The sequence below is a fragment of the Condylura cristata genome, unplaced genomic scaffold, assembly GCF_000260355.1.
Source record: "Condylura cristata isolate star-nosed mole 26May11 unplaced genomic scaffold, ConCri1.0 scaffold00011, whole genome shotgun sequence".
NCBI lineage: Eukaryota > Metazoa > Chordata > Mammalia > Eulipotyphla > Talpidae > Condylura > Condylura cristata.
The window spans coordinates 41309362-41330513 of NW_004567112.1; the positions used below are offsets into that span (position 1 = coordinate 41309362).

General features: G+C 35.3%; 1 protein-coding gene across 1 annotated transcript in view; it reads left to right on the forward strand.

Moving 5' to 3' along the window:
- The window catches only part of CTNNA3 (catenin (cadherin-associated protein), alpha 3), a 1271003-nt gene that overhangs the window by 632109 nt on the left and 617742 nt on the right, over positions 1-21152 (forward strand). The window contains exons 8-9 of the mRNA XM_004680853.2: positions 6967-7047; positions 20603-20755. Coding sequence (XP_004680910.1) covers positions 6967-7047; positions 20603-20755 — 234 coding nt within the window. The remainder of the gene's footprint in view (positions 1-6966; positions 7048-20602; positions 20756-21152) is intronic.

A 21152-nucleotide genomic window follows, 5' to 3' on the forward strand; every position in this document is an offset into this window, starting at 1 on the left:
AATACAGACGTTCAAGAACATTGCAATCTTCAACTTACTTACTTTGATAGCTAAGTCATTGTTTTTATAAATTTATTTTTAAAAACCTCATTTCAAGTCTTGGAGTTAATTTGTGATTATTTTAGTGTTATCATCATGGCATAGCCCATCTTTCAGAGAGATTTGTTAGAATACCCTGTCTCCTGACATACTTGTCAGTATGGGGGGCATTCTGAAAGAGAACGCTTTTTTAATGCTTGCCTATTTATATTGCCTTTCATACCTGAGGACAAAAAAAATGTGGACTAGAATCTGTGACTTTGCTGTGTGTTAACCATAAAATAATTTTTAAGCTATTTTTTTCAGAGAAGAACTAAGTTAAGGATACCATAGTACATCCTTACCATAAAATAAATATCATTTTTTAAAGATTGAATGGAATAGCATATATCTTAAAGGCAAGGACAAACAACTGCAAAAATATTTTTATTGCTGTTACAATAATAACTAATAACATTAATAAATTTATTATTTGATTATCAGTTGAGCACATTTTCATTAGCTTTCAACCTCATCATGTAGTATTTGAAATTTCTTATTTTTTCTGTGGTCAGAATCATGGCCTTCCTGGTTTAAATGTTTACTCTTATTTGTGCCACTGCATATTGATATCTATTTACATTCTAACACATTTTCTTTAAAATTTGTTTAGTTATGCATACAAAACTTGGGTACAGGCCAGAGGTACAGAGGAGTGAGAGGATTCACCAGAGACAGAGTGGGGAGAACAGGCAGATTGACAAAGTACACTGCTGAAGGGAGCAGCAGGTGAGACAGGAGAGGTCTGCCACACCATTTGGGTTAGCTCCCTGGCAGGGAATTGAAATTGTATTGGTGCTGAAGTGGTTTTAGCTTTGTGGTGCTGTGCATTAACCCACTGCACTACTTGGGAGGACCCATTCTAACATATTTTCAAAGACTGCTCATGAAAGACATTTTACAGTAAAAAAGGCTGACTTATTCCACAGTGTTGTTTTTTGCTTTTAGCAAACACAGCTCCTTTGTTGAATTTTAAATTTAGAAAAGACTATAGAAAAAAAAAAGGGGGGGGGGAATGTATTTTCTGTCTTATGGGCATAGAAATAAAGGCCCAGAAATCTTATAGGGCTTTCTAAAGGGTAACCTTTACACAGTTTTTCATTCATTTATTTCTGAAACAAAAGACTTTGGTTTCATGTACTGTACTATGTGCTGCAAGTTACATGTGAGAAGTTTCTCTCCCTCAAGGATGATACAGTCTTGTGAGCGATGCGGGCATGTTATCTACTGACCATAAAATAAATAGAAATGAAGTCATAAGCCTTTCAACAATTCCATAAACTGAAATCATTATTTTTGCTTTGTCCTGGTTTGCCCTTTGAAATGACCATTTCAGTTCACAGCACAGTTCTCTTTTAAGTTATTGCTTCTAGAAATCTGGAAACCAGTCTACACTGGGTTTTCTTTTTTCCTTCATCCCAGCATCTGCCAGTCAACATTCTAACCAGTTTGCTCAGACTCATACCTTAATTTTGTCTGTTTCCTTCATCTTGACTGCCAAAGTATTAAATTTAACACTACTGCTCTCTTTTGTGGACTGTCACTGAGACTCCTTAGCTCTTTTACCTATCTCCAGTCTTAATCTCCTCAAATAAATTGTGCAGACTCCAGCCTGAGTGGTACATTTGAAAAAGTGATTTGTCTGTGTCACTTATTTTCTATGACTCATAGTTTTTTGTAGGATAAACCTATTTTATTATATGACAAGAAACTCCAGAATATGGTCTTCCCTCACACTTTTTAAACTAGTTACTAAATGTTCTTTAAGGACTTTCACTTGTAGAATGGCTTTTTCTTTCATCTTTGCCTGACTAACTCTTATAAATCCTTCAGTTGGAATTTTTCTTTCATTCTCAGTGGGAGTGCTGCTCCCATTGATCCATGTGTTACCCTGGATACCACTTTTTTTTTTTTTTTAAGATTTATTTATTTGTGCATACAGAATTGGGGTACAGGCCAGAGGCTCAGGGGCGGTGAGAGGCTTCACCAGAGACAGGGTGGGAAGCAGAACAGGCAGATTGAGGAAGTACACTGCTGAGGGGAGCAGTGGGTGGGTCAGGAGAGGTCTGCCAGCCATGTGGTCACCTCCGGGGCAGGCGGGAATAGAACTCATGCGGAAGTGGCTTTAGCTTCTTAGTGCTGTGCTTTAACCAGCCACGCCACCAGGGAGGGCCCAGGATACCACTTTTAAATACTGTCTGTGTCTGTTTATGCCACTAGATGTGTGCAGACATGAGGACTGATGCACTATTATCTGTTCTCTGTTCTCTGTACTGATATATAGTATATCATAAAGATTTATTGAATAGCTTGAACTGTTTATTGAACAAATAAAAATATAAGTGTAAAATAAAAAAGTTTAAGAAAATATCATGAAAATATAATTAACTTCAACTGAGAGATTAAAAAAAAAGCTGTACAAAATAGTAATTGAGTTGAATCTTGATAGAAGAGCATACTCAGAAAAGCAGGTAAAGAGGGAGAATAAGTTTTACTTGATCAGAGTTCCTGAGTTGTGATTGTATTACTTTTAAAGTAAATGACCAATTAAAGTATCTCACTAGTGATTTGATGTGTATATATAGAAGTGTATCCTATGGGATCTTGAATAAAATGATCAAAACTTCGTTTTTTTTTTTTAAGATTTATTTATTTGTGCATACAAAACTGGGGTACAGGCCAGAGGCTCAGGGGTGGTGAGAGGCTTCACCAGAGACAGAGTAGGGAACAGAACAGGCAGATCGACGAAGTACACTGCAGAGGGGAGCAGCAGGTGGGTCAGGAGAGGTCTGCCACACCATGTGGTCACCTCCTGGGCAGGTGGGAATCGTACTCTTGCGGTAGCGGCTTTAGATTCTCAGTGCTGTGCTTTAACCTGCTGCGCCACCAGGGAGTGCCCTCAAAACTTTTGTTTTTAATTCCATCCACCATGGGAATAGAGTGAAGCGTTTTAGAGCAAAAGAAGGACACAATTAGACTCAAGATTTTTTAGTAGCAGTTAAGGGTCTTTAGGGTTGGGATATTTGTTTATTGTGCATTATTTTCTCATTCATCTTAAAGGTTACTTGCATAAATGTAGAAATTCATAATATATTTTAGTATACAAAGATATGTTTTAGAATAGGGCTGTCCAGTATATCATTCTGCAATGAGGGAAATGTGCCATACAATTCCATTACCACTGGACACATGTGGTTATTGAGCACTCTAAAATTAAGGATGTGGGGAATTGATTTCTTAATGTTATTTAATTTTAATTAATTTGCATTTAAATTTAAATAGTCACATGTGATTAGTGGCTATCATACTGGACAGTGCAGTATTTGAAAATTCTTCCCAGCACATTCCCAGTAGAAGACAGATGGATCATTCAAATTAAGCTAATTCAAGGATAGGTTTATTAATAAAAATATTTTTTTCAAATGTGTGGGCAGGTTTAAGGAAATCACAAGAGAGTACAATTAAGTGTAGTTAGTTACATGGAAGCAGAGTGAAGCACAATTTATAGAAATAGTCATAGTTAAGATTATAAGCCCATATCAAATTAGGGCTGTATTTGTTATTTCATACATTAGCAATTTCAATGAAATTTCATTAGATGAATTCTATGCCCAGAACCATTGTTTTCCATATAGTCTTACCTGGCAGTTTATTTATTGCTAAAGAATGCAATTACTTTTCCTCTACAATGCTGATTTGTGTCGTGTTTTCTGAGTCTGCCCTGACACTCCACAGTAAGTGGTTCCTTTTCCATTAGCAGGGCTGTCCTCACTTAATGATGTCTCCTATCAAGACTTTCTTTAAGGAGCATCCTCTCCTCTGAGTACCTGGGGTGTAGGCAGGTACATCCTGTTGTCAATAGTTCTGCTTTAATATCCTGCCCTTTGTGTCCCTCATCTCAGTCCAGACAATTCAACCTTCAGTCCCAGCTCATTGGGTGATGATTTGCTAAGTTTTTGAAAACAGAAGGAATCAAAGCTTTTAAGTAGAATGGGCCTACTTCTCCTTGCTTTATTTATTTTTATGTCATGCAAAAGAAATAAAGAGGCATAAAATGGCTTGGCTGAAGCTAAATAAATCTGGATAAATAGATTAAGAACCAATAAAAGTCAGGAAGTGAAAAAGAAGAAAGGTGGAACAGAAAGAAGAAGGCAAGAGAGAACTTTAAATTTCTTGCAATGATAGGGACTGTTTATTATTACCTTGAGCACAAAATGTCTTTGACCCAGTGAAATGCTTTAAAGTAAGGTTAAGCTCTGGGTAGAAATTAGGAAATCCTCTTTATAGCTCTCATTGAATCTCTTCATGCTGTCACCTCCTGTCATCCTTTATTAAAGGTTTGTATGCCACCGCTGTGAGTGCAGAGAACACTGTATCTTTTAGTTATTCTGATGAATCACAGAACTTGTGAGTTTTTTTATGGCTAACACAACAGGAGAATCCCACATCAATTTTGATGACTTGTATATACATTTGGGGACAGAGGACATCTCTGTTTTAACTGTTCCTGGATGACTGCTTTTGTCCATTTGACTATTTCTTTTTTCATGTAGTGAACAGATGCAAATAAGAGCCAATGCTTCATGAAACTATCAAATAAAGGATAGATTCTTCAGGTAAATTAGAAATGGTCTTATAGCCCATTGTGCATCTATTTTTGCCATTGCCTTATGTAGTCCAGCATTAACTTGATATAGTTCTTTATTAATGACATACAGCATGTTGGGTAAGAGTCGTGCAGGTATCCACAACTTCCATCTGAGTAATGGCCACCATTATTTTTATTATACTCTGACATCCAAAATCTTTTTATTTCTCCTACCTTTCCCTTTCTCTGTCTCTTCTTACAGTAGTCACAGTCTCTACCATGAAACATTGGACTATTGCTCTCAAAATTGAGTGAAGAATTAGTAGTTCTCTATTGTGTCTGCCCTAGGAGACATGGAAATCTGCAGAGCCAGTTTGTGTTTTTTATTTTTTACTGTCATAGTACCTTGGCATTGTAATTATAAATTAGCAGACAGAGGTGCATGGATGACAACATTTTGCATTATATGAGTGATTTAAATTATGATAATCTTCCTTATCTTAAATATCAGTAACACCGTTGCTGAGAAAATATAGACCTGGCTTTCAAATTGCTACCCCACAACTTCAGCTAATACAGAATTTTAGCAGTGTGTTGACAGGTAGATGTTGACAGGTAGATCTTCTCCAGATCTTAGATGGCACTATTCTGATAGTAGGCCCCCAATAAAACTATTTTGTGCTTTGAATCAGGTTATTCATTTATAAACTAGTCAACACCTACTGTATGTATTTCCAGTTAGTTACAACTAACAATAGAAATAGGTAGGTAGACAGATAGAGATATATAGATAGAGAATATATATAAAATACATAAATTTATTTAAATGTATTACATAGTCCTATATTTATATATAAATACTATAGATACTATATAATATTATATGTAATATAATATTATATATGCATATTTATATATGTATATATTTATATAGCTATTGTCAGTGTCAAGATTCTGACATCATAATGGTAATGAGAATGCACCAAAGAAAATAAGTAAGAATACTGGAGATTTCCAACATGCTGTTGGAATGAAGGGAGGTGAGAATTTACTTTGGAACAGTTGTTGAGGGAATTTGTGCAAATTATGGAGAAACAGGTGGTATTTTAAAAAGGGTTTGCTTAGAGAGAGACACATAACTAAAAGGTATATTTATAAGTAACATCTTGTAAGAAGAGATCGAAAAATAAAATGACAATGTTAATGTGATGATAGTTCTTGAGACTATGTGCAGAAAATAGGATTTAAAAGGTAGGATAGTCTGGAACTCCTTGTAAAGCAATTGTTTGACTATAAACTAGTTTTTACGTATAATTTTAGTTATTGGGGGTAGTGTGTGACAAGTGCCCAGGGGTCAATACTTGACATTGATGTCTTCTTCATGAAGTCCATGCTATAAGCTTCTACTAAATTTGCTGTCTTGATTTTCAAGGTCTAAACTTGCTGTCTTGATTTTCAAGGTCTCCTCTAAAGAGTCCTTTTCAGTTTATTAATTTGAATGGTAGCAGCTTTCTTAAAGGTGAATCACATAATGATTATTTTCAATTTCTTTTATACAAGGCATCACAAAGAAAGTATGCTTAGATTCAATTCAGCTGTCTCCCACAAAAGTAATATGTAGAAAATACCAACCAAGGTGACTCTCTATGTGCTTAATAGCCTAAAGATTTAGGTTAAGGATATAACAGAGAGAACTGTTCTGTCTGAGGAAATGAAAAGGTGTTGCACAAATTATCTTAAAGAACCAAAAACAGAGTAAAGTTTTTATTTAAAACAATTTGTTCTTGGAATATTGTCAGCTGAAATTGTGGTCAACGCTTGCAAATTGTATGAATTTGCACTGCATATTTTATTTAATGTTTAGCAAAACTCCAATATGCCTCTGCATATCTTATACAATACACCATGAAAATGACTTGAGAAACTCCCACAGAAGATGACGAATTGGTCATCTAATGCTTTTAAACTAATTGCATGCTTACCAGTTAAAAAGTCAACTTGTTAAGAATGAAGGTCAGAATTTCTTGGAGATAATGTTCTGCCTATTGCCATACTGAATACAACCTAATCCTGTATCAGAAATATTATGGAAGCTTAAAGAAGTAAATAATATGAGCTTTAATAACTGTTCTACTTAGTTTTAAGTGAAGTACTCATGAATCATATACAATATTACAGCAGTTTTGAAGCCTATTCTTGAACTTTCTAGCAGATATTTTCAGGAAATTTAGAAAGCAAACTGCTAAATGATAAAGAGAAAATTGATACCTTAGCTTATGCATTCTTTTTCTCTCTTGCAGACTGGGAAAAAGGAAAGGAGCAATACCCTGAATATTGCAATAGACAACATGTGCAAGAAGACAAGAGACCTTCGCAGACAGGTGAGGGAACAAAGATTTGGAAATAGAGACACTATGCGAAATGAATCCTTTCTCTCCATTTCTGTGATATTTCTTTTTTAAATTCATTTAAAACACAACACATGAGTAATGACTATATACCTTTTGTGTTCCATACCTGAACCTGAACCTGTTTTTTTAAAGATTTCTTTTAGTTATGCATACAAGAACTAGGTATAGGCCAGAGATGTGGGGGTTGAGAGGATTTACTAGAGACAGAGTGGGGAGAACAGGCAGAGTATCAGAAATACACTGCTGAGGGGAACAGTGGGCAGGACAGGACCTGCCATGGCATGTGGGTCACCTCCCTGGGTGGGAATCAAACTCATGCTGCAATGGCTGCAGATAGCTTCATAGTGTTATCCTTTAACCAGTTGTGCCACCAGGGAGAGCCCATCTTAACCAATTTTGTGACAAATATAAAGTAGAAGAAAAATTGTGACTTAATTTCAGGGTGAGTCAAACTTAAATTGTAGCTGTGCCCCATCAATCATGTGCAATAGGACTTAGAGGACTGAATTGAAGTGGCTTTCAGAGCGTGGCACAGTACGATTTTTTTAAATGTTCACAATTTGATTACTTTAAAAACTAAGTTTATTATCTAAATGCTTAGAATGGACAATTAGTAAATCAGAAGTCATACTTATTCCTACATACTTCTTTTTAAGGGTACTTCAAAATTAATTTATGGTGAAAATTACTTCTTAACCACCAGGAACATAGTTTTAAAAAGGATTTTGCTAAACGTGGAAATAAAATTTTCCACAATTTCCCCCCCAGAAATTCGAAGACTTACCTAATTTAGTCCTTTGCTTTCATTCTTTTTTATTACCTTCTAATGTTCTTTTTCACATATGAATTTTATTTGATCACCATTAACTCACAAAAGAGAGTTACAAGTTTTCACCCTAAATTATTTTTTATTTTATTTTATAACAGTTTATTTTTACATCATTTTATACATTTTTTTTCCCATCTCAATTGTAATCCCTGCGGGTTTCCCATCACCAAGTTACCCGTGTGCCATCACCATAATCCCGTGCACTTCCCTCCTCACCCCACCCCCCGTTTTGATCCCATTCCCCACTCCACCCCCACAAAATGTCTCTGGTATATGGCTGTTCATTATTCTTGTTATTTTCTCGCCTTGTCCATTATACTACTGCTATAAGTGAAACCATCAGTATTTTTCTTTCTCTTTCTGACTTATCTCACTAAGCATGATCTTTTCCAGCTCCATCCAAGTTGCTACAAAAGACATGTGTTTCTCTTTTTTGGTTGCTGAGTAATATTCCATTGTATATATGTACCACATCTTTTTTATCCAGTCATCTACTTTTGTCACCCTAAATTTTAATGCAATATATTGCTGCTGTTTAATAGGAAGCTGTAGCAAAGTTGTCTAACCAATCTTTAATTGAAGTAGATTTAGAAAGAGAATAAGGGGTCCTCCCTGGTTGGGCAACAGGTAAGGACTCAGCACTGCAAGATAGCCACAGCTGCTTCAGTGAGAGTTCAATCCTCAGCCCTAGTGGTGACCCACATGGCACAGCAGATCTCTCCTGTCGCATCTGCTGCTCTCCTCGGCAGTGTTCTTTGTCAGTCTGCCTGTTCTGCTCCCTGCTCTGTCTCTGGTGAATCCTCCCACCCCTTAAACCCTGGCATGCACGCCAGTCCTGTATGCACAAATAAATAAATCTTAAAAAAAAAAAAAAGAATAAATGGTGTTTCCCTCCATCAATTAATATAAGCTGTGTAAAAACAATTATGAAGAGTGGAGAAATTTCAGTTTATCAACTTTAAAGCCTTAATTTGAATTCTCTTTCTGCTGCCAGCACTCAGGTTCATGGGCTATAAGAATTGTAGGGATGTAGAACAACCTAGCTATGACAACTAGTAAGAAGGAAGATCAGTGTAGGAAGGTGAACTGCTAAGAAGGGATATCAAGCGTACAGCAGGTCAAACCAACACAGCACTCAGAAACTCTCACCCTCAGGTTATTTACAGTCTACCCTAGGAATTTTATTAACTTCATATGCTCCCCCAGGGCTTGGAAAATTTGAGCAATCCACAATTACGTTTTTCATTCCTGTCTCGTCCCTTTATTTTGTCCTTAACAATGTTATGCACAAGGAGCTAATTTACATTTATAGCTCCGAAGATTTGGAATCTTTATTTCTTTAAAAGCCAAGATAAAGCAGTCCCTTGCGTGTGGGATTCCTAGATCTAACAAATAAAATGAGAGAATGCAGTTATATTTGAATTTCAGATTAATAACAAACATATTTTAGTATATGCATGCCTGAAATATTGCATGGGGCATAATTATATTAAAATTATAGTTGTGTTTATCTGAAACTCTAATTGAACTTGACATCTTGTTTTTTATCTCAGCATCCCACATGTTTTCACTATAGCTACATCAGTAAGATAGAAAAGGCATGGGGATTGCTAATACTTTTCTTCATAGTGAGGGGGATTTCCAGCTTAGAGAGAACTGAAGTTCCCTGTGGTTCACAGGTGAACATCTACATTACTTCCTCTAAGTATCACCATAAACCAAATCTCTACAAACAGCAGCTATCGCTGTATTATAGTTCACAATTCTCTGGATGGTTTGGGGTCAGGAAGACATTTTTGTACTGTTTTTGTTTTTTCTGATGGCCTCCCCAGTAGTGATGGTTAAATGGTGACTGTACAGGTTAGTTCACATTTGAGGTCTCAATGATCCTTTTTTTATCTGGTGTTAAACTCCTATGGTTCTCGGGTCCTCCCTGGTGGTGCAGCAGGTTCAAGTGCAGCACTATGAAGCTAGCAGAAGCCACCTTAGCACGAGTAGGAGCCTGGTGAGGGAAGGGACCCACATGGTACAGCAGGCCTCTCCTGTCTCACTTGCTGCGCCCCTCAGCAGTGTACTTCATAGATTTGCCCATTCTGTTCCCCCACTCTGTTCTGGTGGATCCTGTCATTACCCCTGCACCTCTGGCGTGTACCCTAATTCTGTATGCATAAATAAGTGAAATACTGAAATTAAAACAAACAAACAAACAAACAAAAAACCTCCTATGGCTCTCCCAGGTGGCTTCTGTATCCAACATGGTAGCCTGGATTTCTTACATAAAGGTTTTAGGCTCCGAGAAAGAAGAGATGGAACCTTCCAGGCCTATTTAATGTCTGTGATCCATTTTGATTTCCTCAAATTCTGTGCATCAAAATAGTTACATACTTTGTTTAAACCAACAGAAGTTGAGCTCTATTTCTTATGAGAGAGGTAGTATCTGTATTCAAGAAGGGGTGGACTTGTTAGGAGTTGTTTTTTGGAAATGCCCAAGACCTTCCATGTCATTGAGATAGTTTCTATGATTAGTTCACACTATCCTCACTTACCCTTAACAGAACTTCATTTTTCAATCTGATGTTTATGCTTTTGGCAATAATAAGAACTAGTTTAAACAGCAACATGAGTCATCTCCACCTCTTATTTGTGCAAATTTTATCAAGTATTTTGTTTTAAGCATCTTATATATACTTATTTACACAGAAAAGAAAAAAGCATCTACCCTCAAAATGCTGTTTTTTTTTTTTTTTTGACAGTATTTAATGTCTATCTCTTGTTCTAGAGCTGTTTTTTAAGTGAGAAATAAGCTGGTGCATCTTCCTTCCCATCCATCCTTATTCTGTTGCTTAACCATGTCTTGCCCATCAGTAACAAAGAAACCTTTTTGCTTATGTTTCATCATTCTACCTAAAGAATGAAGTAGATAGGTTAGATATACATTGTTGAGAAGCATATAGACATTTTGCAGCAACAAGATGGAATATCTGAAGAGGTAGTCTTCAACCTTTTTGCTGCTTGATTTTCTTGCTTACTGTTCTAGATAAGATGGTGTTTCTTACCATAATGTTCTAAGCTTTCTGTCATTTGTCCTCACTTAATTCCCATTTTTCTGTTTAGTTTGCTTTTAAAAAATGAATGCATTGGTTTGTAACAGCATATAATTTAAGGGTATAGGTTGATGCGTCATCAGATCTGTTACCAGACCACACCCATCACCAAAATATCTATAATCCCCCACTGTAGCTCATTGGGTTCTTACACTCTGCTTCTTATAGCATACCTTCCCCTTGTAATCTCAATTCTGCACTCAGATTTATAGGGTTTGTTTTCATTTAGTTTTATCTGTTCCTTTTTTCTTCCTTTATGTTCCACATTTGATTAAAGTCCATCTAGTATTTGTCTTTCTCCTTCTGATTTACTTCACTTAGCATAATCCCTATTAGGTACACATATATTGTTGCCGATGGCAAGACTCCATCTTTTGTGTAGTTGACTAGTATTCCATTGTGAAAGTACACTACTTTTTTTTTGTTTGTTTGTTTGTTTTTAATCCATTATTTTGTCCTTGGATACTTAATATTACTTTCATACGGTTATAAAGAGTGCTTCAATGAACCTAGGAATGCATATATCCCTTTGAATTAGTGTTTTTGCATTCTCCATAAAGATTCTATGAATAGAATTACTTTATCTTATGGAAGATATATTTTTACTTTTTGAAATACCTTCATTTTTCTTAATGTTCTTTCCTTCTGCCTTTTTTCTTAAATCTTCCTTCCTACTACTCTAGTTCACTGAGATATTCTCTCACTAATAAATCTATTAACTGCTCACCAAATTTTCCATCACCTCCTCTCCTACCCCTCAAACACATTCAAGTCTTCATCTACTAACATGTGATTAATGTGATAAGGCCTTCACTCCTTCCACCCATTTTCTAATTAACTAAGGAAGTTAGTTAATGTAAGTATATTAGTTAATGTAAGTAATGTAAATGTTACCTCTTCCATGTTTATCATTTTCATCAACTGAAATTTTTTTTCCTAAAATATTTATCACATATGTAGTTCTACTATAATAATCATCATATTCTGTTTGCATTTTAATAGATTTTTATTCCCACTTCATTTTTTCCTTAAAATTATATATATGACAATATTGTTCATCTAGTAAATGATTCCAAATTTCTTTGCCAAGTCTAGTTTTACATTATGAATTTTTATCCCTGAAATAAGAAGTAATGTCATAGTATTAACTGTTTCAGTCTTGCAGGTGAGTCAGTTTACTGAACAATACCTACCTAACTGGTAAGTCAAAGTTTGAGCTTGGCCAGGCTCAGCTCAAATCTGTAACCTCCATACTGATCTAGGCATAATGATCTATTGATCTTCTAAATTTTTTTTTTAGAGATTAATTTATTTATGCATACAGAACTAGGGTACAGGATAGAGATGTGGAGGGTAAGAGGACTCACCAGGGACAGAGTGGGGAGCAGAACAGGCAGATTAATGAAGTACATTGCTGAAGGGATCAGTGGTCGGGTCAGGAGGCATCTGCTCTGCAGTGTCTCCAATGGGCACTGAAGCAGCTGCCACTGGCTTGCAGTGCTACGTTTTAACCACTGCACCACCAAGGAGGACCCTGATCTTCTAAACTTTTCAGTGCATAAAACACTGACTTGACTATCTTAGTTTTTTTTCTTATTCATTCTATATGTTATTTTTTTTAAAATTTGAGCTTTCTTTTTCCTTAGCCTTCTTTCTCATCATTTCTTTAAGAACTACATACCTATTGAAATTCTTTATAAAGAGGAAAGCTATTTAAGCCATCCTTGCTTCATCAAAAAAGTAAAACAATAGAATACATTCTCCATCTTATGATATCTGAATCAAATACATATTTGATTTAATTAAACACAGAATAGTTTCTGACTATATTGAAAAAAAAAGTTTTTCATAAATGATAAAGTAAGGGTTTGAGGCCCTCCCTGGTGGCGCAGCGGGTTAAAGCACAGCACTGAGAAGCTAAAGCCACTACCGCATGAGTTCCGCATGAGTTCGATTCCCGCCTGCTCCAGAGGTGACCACATGGTGCGGCAGACTTCTCCTGACCCGCCCGCTGCTCCCCTCAGCAGTGTACTTCGTCGCTCTGCCTGTTCTGCTCCCCTCTCTGTATCTTGTGAATTCTCTCACCCTCTACATCTCTAGCCTGTACCCCAGTTCCATAAATCTTAAAAAAAAAAAAAATAGGGTTTGAGATATGTCAAATAAAATGGAACTTTGGTAAAAAAAAAAAAACTTTAAATAAATCAGAATTTTAATTATTATTTTCTGAATTGATGAACTGTAATATCAAACCTTTCTCCATTTTAGTAGTACCAATTCCACACTTGAATAAGTAGGCATACAAAATGTCTGTAGGTTCTGACATTTTCCTCATCATTTCTACCACCTGAAATTATTTGTGTTATAGTTATTTGTAACTATGTGAAATGTAGTTACTAATGAATTATTAGTTGACTTAGAAGTTTTTAAAGTCTGATTTTTCTATTGACTTAAAATTTAAATGGGGTTAATATACAGAAATACAGATATTTTGCTTCCTTGGTGATTATTCTTTTTTGAATAATCTTCTTTCCATTGCTTTTTCTTTCACAATGTAATTCTTTCTTTTCCCTTATTTTGTGGGGGTGGGGTGGGCTTTCTTATAGTTTTCACATACAGCTTTAACATGTGAGATTTCAATTGCTAAGAAATATATTCTTTTATTTGAGATCCCAAACCACTTATTTCAGTGGGAAATAGAAAAATTGATGTCTCAGAGTCTTTTATTAAATCATGGTGAGAAAAGATAGAAAACTTTTCAGTTTGTTTTTCTACCTTAACATTTTTCATGCCTGGTATTTATTGAAATACATACCTCTAAATGTATTGATTTCCCACTAACTTCAGATTTATACTCTAGCTTCTATGGCTGTCCCATGAAGGACATACTTCTTTTTTTCTTATATCATCCAAGGGAAAGGAATGAGGTATTCAATTGGGTAGGAAATAATGTGGATATAAATAAGAGCTTATTTAGGTATCATACACAGATATAAATGAATGTACAATTTCAGTGAAAAAATGCACCATATTATACATCAAAACATAATGGAAATTTGCTTGTTTTACTATTGAATGTCTTCCATATCTTGTCCCCATCAACACTTGTAGTCCTATCACATAATAATTTATCTTTTTCATTCAGCATGATATGAAAGAGAGAAAATTAAATACAGTGGTGACAATGTGTGAGCAGTAGTGGGTATCTTATTTAAAAGTTCATGGTCTTTTGCTTGGTAAATGACCAAATGGCGTTAACACCAATGAATATGCTTATTTCCTATTGGAGTTTGAAAGCAAATCCTGGTACTGAGACCAAGTATTAGGTTTGCATAAATACTTTGAGAGAAGATTCCTAGAAGGAGTTGTTATGAGAACCATAACAGGCAAGAGAATGTTGAGGAATAGAGGAAAAGATATGTTTTTAAGATGGCTCTTTTGGCAACCTGCTCCTCGTAAAGGGAAAAAATGCCTCCTAAACTGTTTGACCAAAGGATGAGGTAGGAAAATATATCTCATACCTCTTATCCTCATTGCCTGATCCCTGTGATGTTGACTCCCCAGAGCTCTCAGTATTTGTACTGAGCAAGAATCTTCTAGAAAACCTGCACTGGATTGAACAAGTCAGTGGTAGGGGAAAAGGAGAGTGAGAACTGTCTTTATTAAAAAATAAAATGAAATAACAAGTATGTTTTCACATTGCTTGGCTCAAAATTTGAGTGAAGTAGGAGTAGAAAAGACAGTTTTGAGACATTTACAGAAATTTGATTATAAGCTGAGTATTAGATGATAGTGGGTATCAGATGATAACTAGGAAATTGTAATTATATTAGACTTCTTTGTAATTTTGTGGTAAAAGAATGTCCATACTTTTAAAGAATTCCTAATAACATATAAAAGAGTAAAATATCTGGGATTTTAAAGAAAATTCCTCAGAATAGAAACAAAGAATAAAGGAATGTAAATTAGACACAATCTTGCTAAATGACTAATGCTAAAGTTGATAAATTGGGTGGTAGATATATTGTCAATCAATTACAAACTATCTGTATGTGTTGAAAAATTTTTTGATAAAACTTGAGTAAATTCTCTGTTAAATATCTATGCAAACCTAAAAGAGATAGAGAAATAAGTTCCTAGATTCTTGGAGGAGGACCTGAAAATGAATAACAAATGAATAGAAACAGAGAATGCACTAGAGATGGGATGTTTTCTGGGGCCACAAAACTGTTACCCACAGCAACAACTGAAATTAGAGGCTGGAGCAATGGATGAATTGAAAAACACCTATTACCTGTAATGTAGTCATAATTATAACTATGAAGGGATACTGAATGATCAAGAATTAGCAAAACAATCTGGAGAGAAAATGGTGTGTTGGTTGTGTTAATTGTAATGTTATTTGCATAAGTTAAGATGCTTTTGTGAAATAAGTCAGAAGGCAGAAGACAAATAATGGGTGGTTGAACATATATGGTGAATATAGAGAAACAAACAAAGCATGAGATAAACTCAAACTAATAACCCTAGAAATCTTACTGTAGAATTGAGGCTACCACAGGAGTAGGAAGAAAGAAGAGAACAGATCGTGGAGGGGACCCGAAAGACTATGGTGAAGGACCAGCGATACGTTGGTGGGTGTGGTGTAGCAACATACCTCTGAAGAAGAACCAAATCATGTATGATGCTATACACCAAATTTACCTCATTGTAAATAATAAAAAAAGAAAAAGAAAAAGAAAAGGAGGGGGAGAGAATTTCAAAGGGAAAGATATCACCATGTTGATTGCTTGCTCTTTCTTGAAGTTATCATGTCTAAGACAAGTCACCAATCTCTGCTCATTTCCTTCCACCTACCATCTTTTACTCATATTGTCTTATTTACTTTTAGTTTTTAAAATTAATGCATTGTACCTAATAATATCTTATTTCAATCCTCATTCTACTACTGTGTTCTAGTCACAATAGACACTAGTGATATTCTCAGAATCTTTCTATTTTCTTGCTTGTGATATTCTCCATTCCAAGAAATGAGTACTTTCCACTTCACAACTTCACAGCTTCAACACTCACTGTCCTTTTCAGTTTTTAAAGTAAAATAATTTGTGTCATCTTTACCAGAAAACTTGTTAGCCATGGATTGTTTTTTTATTTATTCTCATTTCTTTTAATATTTTATGAAATTTCCTGTGCATCTTTCACTCTCGCAGACCTAATCATGTTTTTTTTTTAAAGGTTTATTTATTTATGCATATGGTACTGGGGTACAGGCCAGTGGTGCAGGAGTGGTGAGAAAATTCACCAGACTCAGAGTGGGGAGCAGAACAGGCAGACTGATGAAATATACTGCTGAGGAGATCAGTGGGTGAGACAGGAGAGGTCTGCTACACCTCTAAGTCAGGGATCGAACTAGTACCAAAGCGGACTCACCAGCTTCACAGTGCTGCGCTTTAACTTGCTACGCCACCAGGGAGTACCCTAACCATGTTCTTGTATTCTGATATTGCCCAGGTGCCTTACTTTTAAATAGAAATCTCGAAGGTATTTGTTAAACTCAATGAATATATAGCTATTACAAAGAAGATTTGTCTTCCTCATTATATTTTACATTATGTCAGCTAATTTTAGCCATTTTCCAACAAAATTTTGAAAACATTGACACAGAATTGAAAGCTCATTTTCCAGTTCTTCTGTTTTATAATACCAAACATAATATCACACCTCCATGATACACCTTTCCTCATTTACTGTTATATAATCGACAACCTGTTTTAGAAAGAAAAAGTGTCTAATTTGATTCTATTAAAAATAATTTAGCTGAAGAGTTTACTTATTTATTCTTTAATTAATTGTAAATCATCAGGACATTAAACCTCATAATTCTATTAGGTTCAATACTTCTATGTGGGATGAAGGAAAGTATAGTTGAAAATATTGAGAAATTAAAAAAAAAAACAACTCAGGGTAATAAAATCTTTTGAAATGAAGGGAAGACAAATGGAAACACCACAGAGAAAACATGTGCAGATCATTGAGATTTTGTCCAATGCTTAGGAAGATTGCTATAATTGCTCAAATATTTACAAAAAGAAAAAAAAAGAATGTGAGATAATAGCCATTGTCTGTCTTCCTAGATTTTTTTTTTAAAGATTTATTTATTTATCCATACAGAACAAGGGTACAGGCCAGGTACAAGGGTGGTGAGTATTCATCAGAGACAGAGTGAGGAGCAGAACAGGTTGATTAATGAAGTACACTGCTGAGGGGAGCAGCAGGCAGGTCAGGAGAGGCCTGCCAAGCCATGTGGGTCACCTCTGGTGCAGGGATTAAATTCATGCTGAAGTGGCTTTAGCTTCTCAGTGCTGAGATTTAACCCGCTGTGCCACCAGGGAGGGCCCTGTCTTTCTAGATTTTTAAATGATTTATTTTATTTATGTATGGCATACAAGAACTGGGGTTTGAACCAGAAGTATGAGGATGAGAGGATTTACCAGAGACAGAGTGGGGAGCAACAGGTGGACCTACTGAAATCCATTGCAGTGAGGCATTCTTGCGAGACAGGAGAGGTCTAGTGTGCAATGGAGGTCAGCTCTCTACCCGGGTGTTGGACCCATGCTGAAGTGGCTGGTGATAGCTTCATGGTGCTAAGACTTTAACCCCTGCACTACCAGGGAGGTTCTATCTTGCTAGATTTTAGTATGATGAAAAATCAAAATGTGTTTTTTGAAAAGCACAAGAGGATAATATGACTTTCTGAGTACAGTTGTAGGAAGGAAACATATATCAAAATATTGTATGTGAGAATGAATCTCTCTTTAAACCTGCATCCCAATGTACTCAATAGAATATATTGACACTAAACAAAAAGCAGTTTTTTCACCAACAAAATAGGTTTGCTCAAAAACAACAACCAAAAGGAAATCTGTAAAGTGAAGTCTCACGGGGAAGACATATAAATGAAGGACTTTCCACAAAATCGGGAAAAAAAGCAGCACCTCTAATGTTCATTTGTGAAAGCTAGAACTTTTCAAAGAGGATCCCCTCCATCCTTTATCCCAGTAGGGCACAAAAGCAGCATCACTTCCTGTTGGACATGCCAAGCATATTGGATCATGTAATTTGTTGATTGCACATGTATAGAAACTGTTAATTCTCTCACACCATTTACGTAGGGTTTATGCATATTAATTTGCACACAAATTACTAGAAAAAGGTATTTATTCTCATTGTTGCTACCTCCTTATTTCCTATTTAGTTTTGAAACCATAGCGATAGGTCTCCTGCTCCCATTTTTCCAGTGAATCTGTTCTCATTAATTTAATCAATTATATCTTAGTAGTAAAATCCAACATAAAAGTTTTGTTTCTTTAATCTAGTTTATCTTTAAAATTAGATTATGAACCTATTATCTTCTTGAAATTCCTTAGCTGCCAGTTTTCTGGTTTTCCTGTAATGACAGTCACTCCTCCACTTGATTATAAGGTGCCATCCTTTTTCATCATGACAATTCTCACAATACCTTGCTTTGGGTAGAAAAGTAAGAATATGTTATTCTGAAATATTTGCTAAGGTGGATGAAATCAAATATACAGACAAAAAGATTCAGTGGTGTGGATATGTGTCAGTAGGATAGGTTCATTCAGAGAGCACTGATAGATTTATTTGAGTTTGTCTTTTAGTTCATGGTCATTGTTACTCTGATTCTTCGGGCTTCATCTCGATCTTTTTTCAAGTCTTCCACTGCATAACTCCCATAAATAGTAACCTTTCCTTAGGTTTCATTCTTAGATGTAGCTTCATTGTACATTCCCATTTTTTAAAAAGATTTACTTATTTATGCACACAGAGTTGGGGTACAAGCCAGAGGTACTGAGTCAGTGAGAGGATTCACCAGAGACAGAGTGGGGAGCAGAACAGGTTGATTAATGAAGTACACTGCTGAGGGGAGCAGCAGGCAGGTCAGGAGAGGTCTGCTGTGCCATGTGGGTCACCTCTGGGGCAGGGATCGAACTCACGCTGAAGTGGTTTTAGCTTCTTAGTGCTGTGCTTTAACCCACTGCGCCACCAGGGAGGGTACATTCCCTTTTTATGTTTCTACTCATCTTGGATCACCTTCCAGTGCAGGTGGAATTGCAATTGCCTATCTCTAGTGCATATTTTTTCCCCTTCTTTCTTCTAGTCTTCTTGCAAATGAGAAAAGAACAGGATTAAAGGGGAGTATTTACTAAAAACTGTTCCCTTCTGAGTGATTCCTTTATTTTTTCTTTGTGAATCTGAAAGACACATAATTTGCAGTTTCCTATTCTGATCCTATTTTATGATTTCTTGTTTTGCTTTCCTAGTTCATTCTTCATTGGCACTAAACACATTATTCCTTCACTTAGGATTTTCCCCTTGACTTACTTCATCTGACTATACCCTGTCCTTTTAAGTGTTCAGTAATATTAAATAGTTGCTGTTAGTGTGTTGCCTATCTGCACAGTAATCGATATCTTTCCTTGAGGCTCTTCCTATAATCTTTGCAAAGTTGTTGATAGCCTACAAATTGCACAGTTTTTCTGAATATGTTCTACTATGTTAGGCAGAGTTGCTGGTCTCCAGGATAGCTATAGTCATTATAATTTTCTCATATAATTATGCCACTTAACTCCTTGAAAATGTATTACTAACTTTAGTGTGTATTGATTTAAAAAATCACCATGAAATATACTTTTTACACCAAAAGTTGCTTCATCTCTGTTTTGTTTTCTAGAGTTTATTAAATTAAATGAAGAGGTTAAATTAAATGACCAGAATCTTTGGGACTATTTGCAGTCATTGACCATGTTGATGAAACATTACAAGATATTCTGATGTTTAAAGGCTTAATATTATATAAAAACTGTATTATTTTAAAAATTCCTTTTTAGATTTCAGAAACTATGCTGAATAATTACTTGATTGTCATTTATAAACTTACACATAATCTAATTAAAAAATAATTGTAGCAGAATGTTATACTTGTTTAATAATTTAAGGTGTGAGGGCAAGAACAATTAATGCAAATGGAGAAAATTGGACATCAAGCTCATTTATTATTCTCCTTGTTATATTAATCTGTTATCAACAGGCATAATCAGTTATCTAACTTGGTTTAATTACCATGAAGTTTACAATTTAGCTAATCAGAATTTATCATCAGTTCCCCCAATGAAGAAGAAAACATTTCTTAATTTTGTAATTATGAAAATACATGGTGTACAATGCTGTTTATATACATGCATAAACATTTCAATAGTGAAGTTTCTTTGAGGAGAAATGGAATATTATTTATAATTGGACCTTTGGGTTTAAAGTAAGTTCAAGAAAAAGAATAACTTTTGAGAGTAAAATAAATAGTGTTTAATGATTTTTTTTTCTTAGATTGGTGTCTTTTAGCTTTCTTGGTGGTATTCACACACAGTTGTAGATGTTACAGTTTTAGATATTGTGCAAAAATATTTATAAAATAATTTTAATACATATTAAGATTGTGAAATAGGAAATGGCATGCACTTTTTACTATATTTACTTGAAAAAGAAATTAAAAAAATTCACTTTTCATTTTTTTCTTCAGCTCCGCAAGGCTATTATCGATCATGTGTCAGACTCCTTTCTGGATACCACAGTCCCACTTTTGGTTCTCATTGAAGCTGCCAAGAATGGTCGGGAAAAGGAAATAAAAGAATATGCTGCGATATTTCGTGAGCACACCAGCAGGCTTGTTGAGGTAATTATGCTAGAAAAGTATCTTCTTTAAATCCAGGAAAATGGTGCCCTCATCCTCCATTCATGGTTGCATTGCACTCAAATAAAAGCTTTTATCAGCTTATTGCATCTGAAGCATAGCAGGTCAAGGTAATATGAAAGCATGTAGGTCACATAGCTTAAACAATCCCATCAGTCTGAGAAACATGCAATTTATTGGAAATTTAAAAACAATGACTAACATCATTTTGTACGTATATCTTATTCTCATAGTTACAACATAAGCAGTTAAGTACAAAGACTGTTTTATACATACAAAGATTTTCTGCTTGTTCTAACTCAAATGCAAGTTCTGAGTTAAGTATCAAATAGCCTATCTCATGTAATTTTATTTTTTCTCTAGATTGCAGTACTCCTTT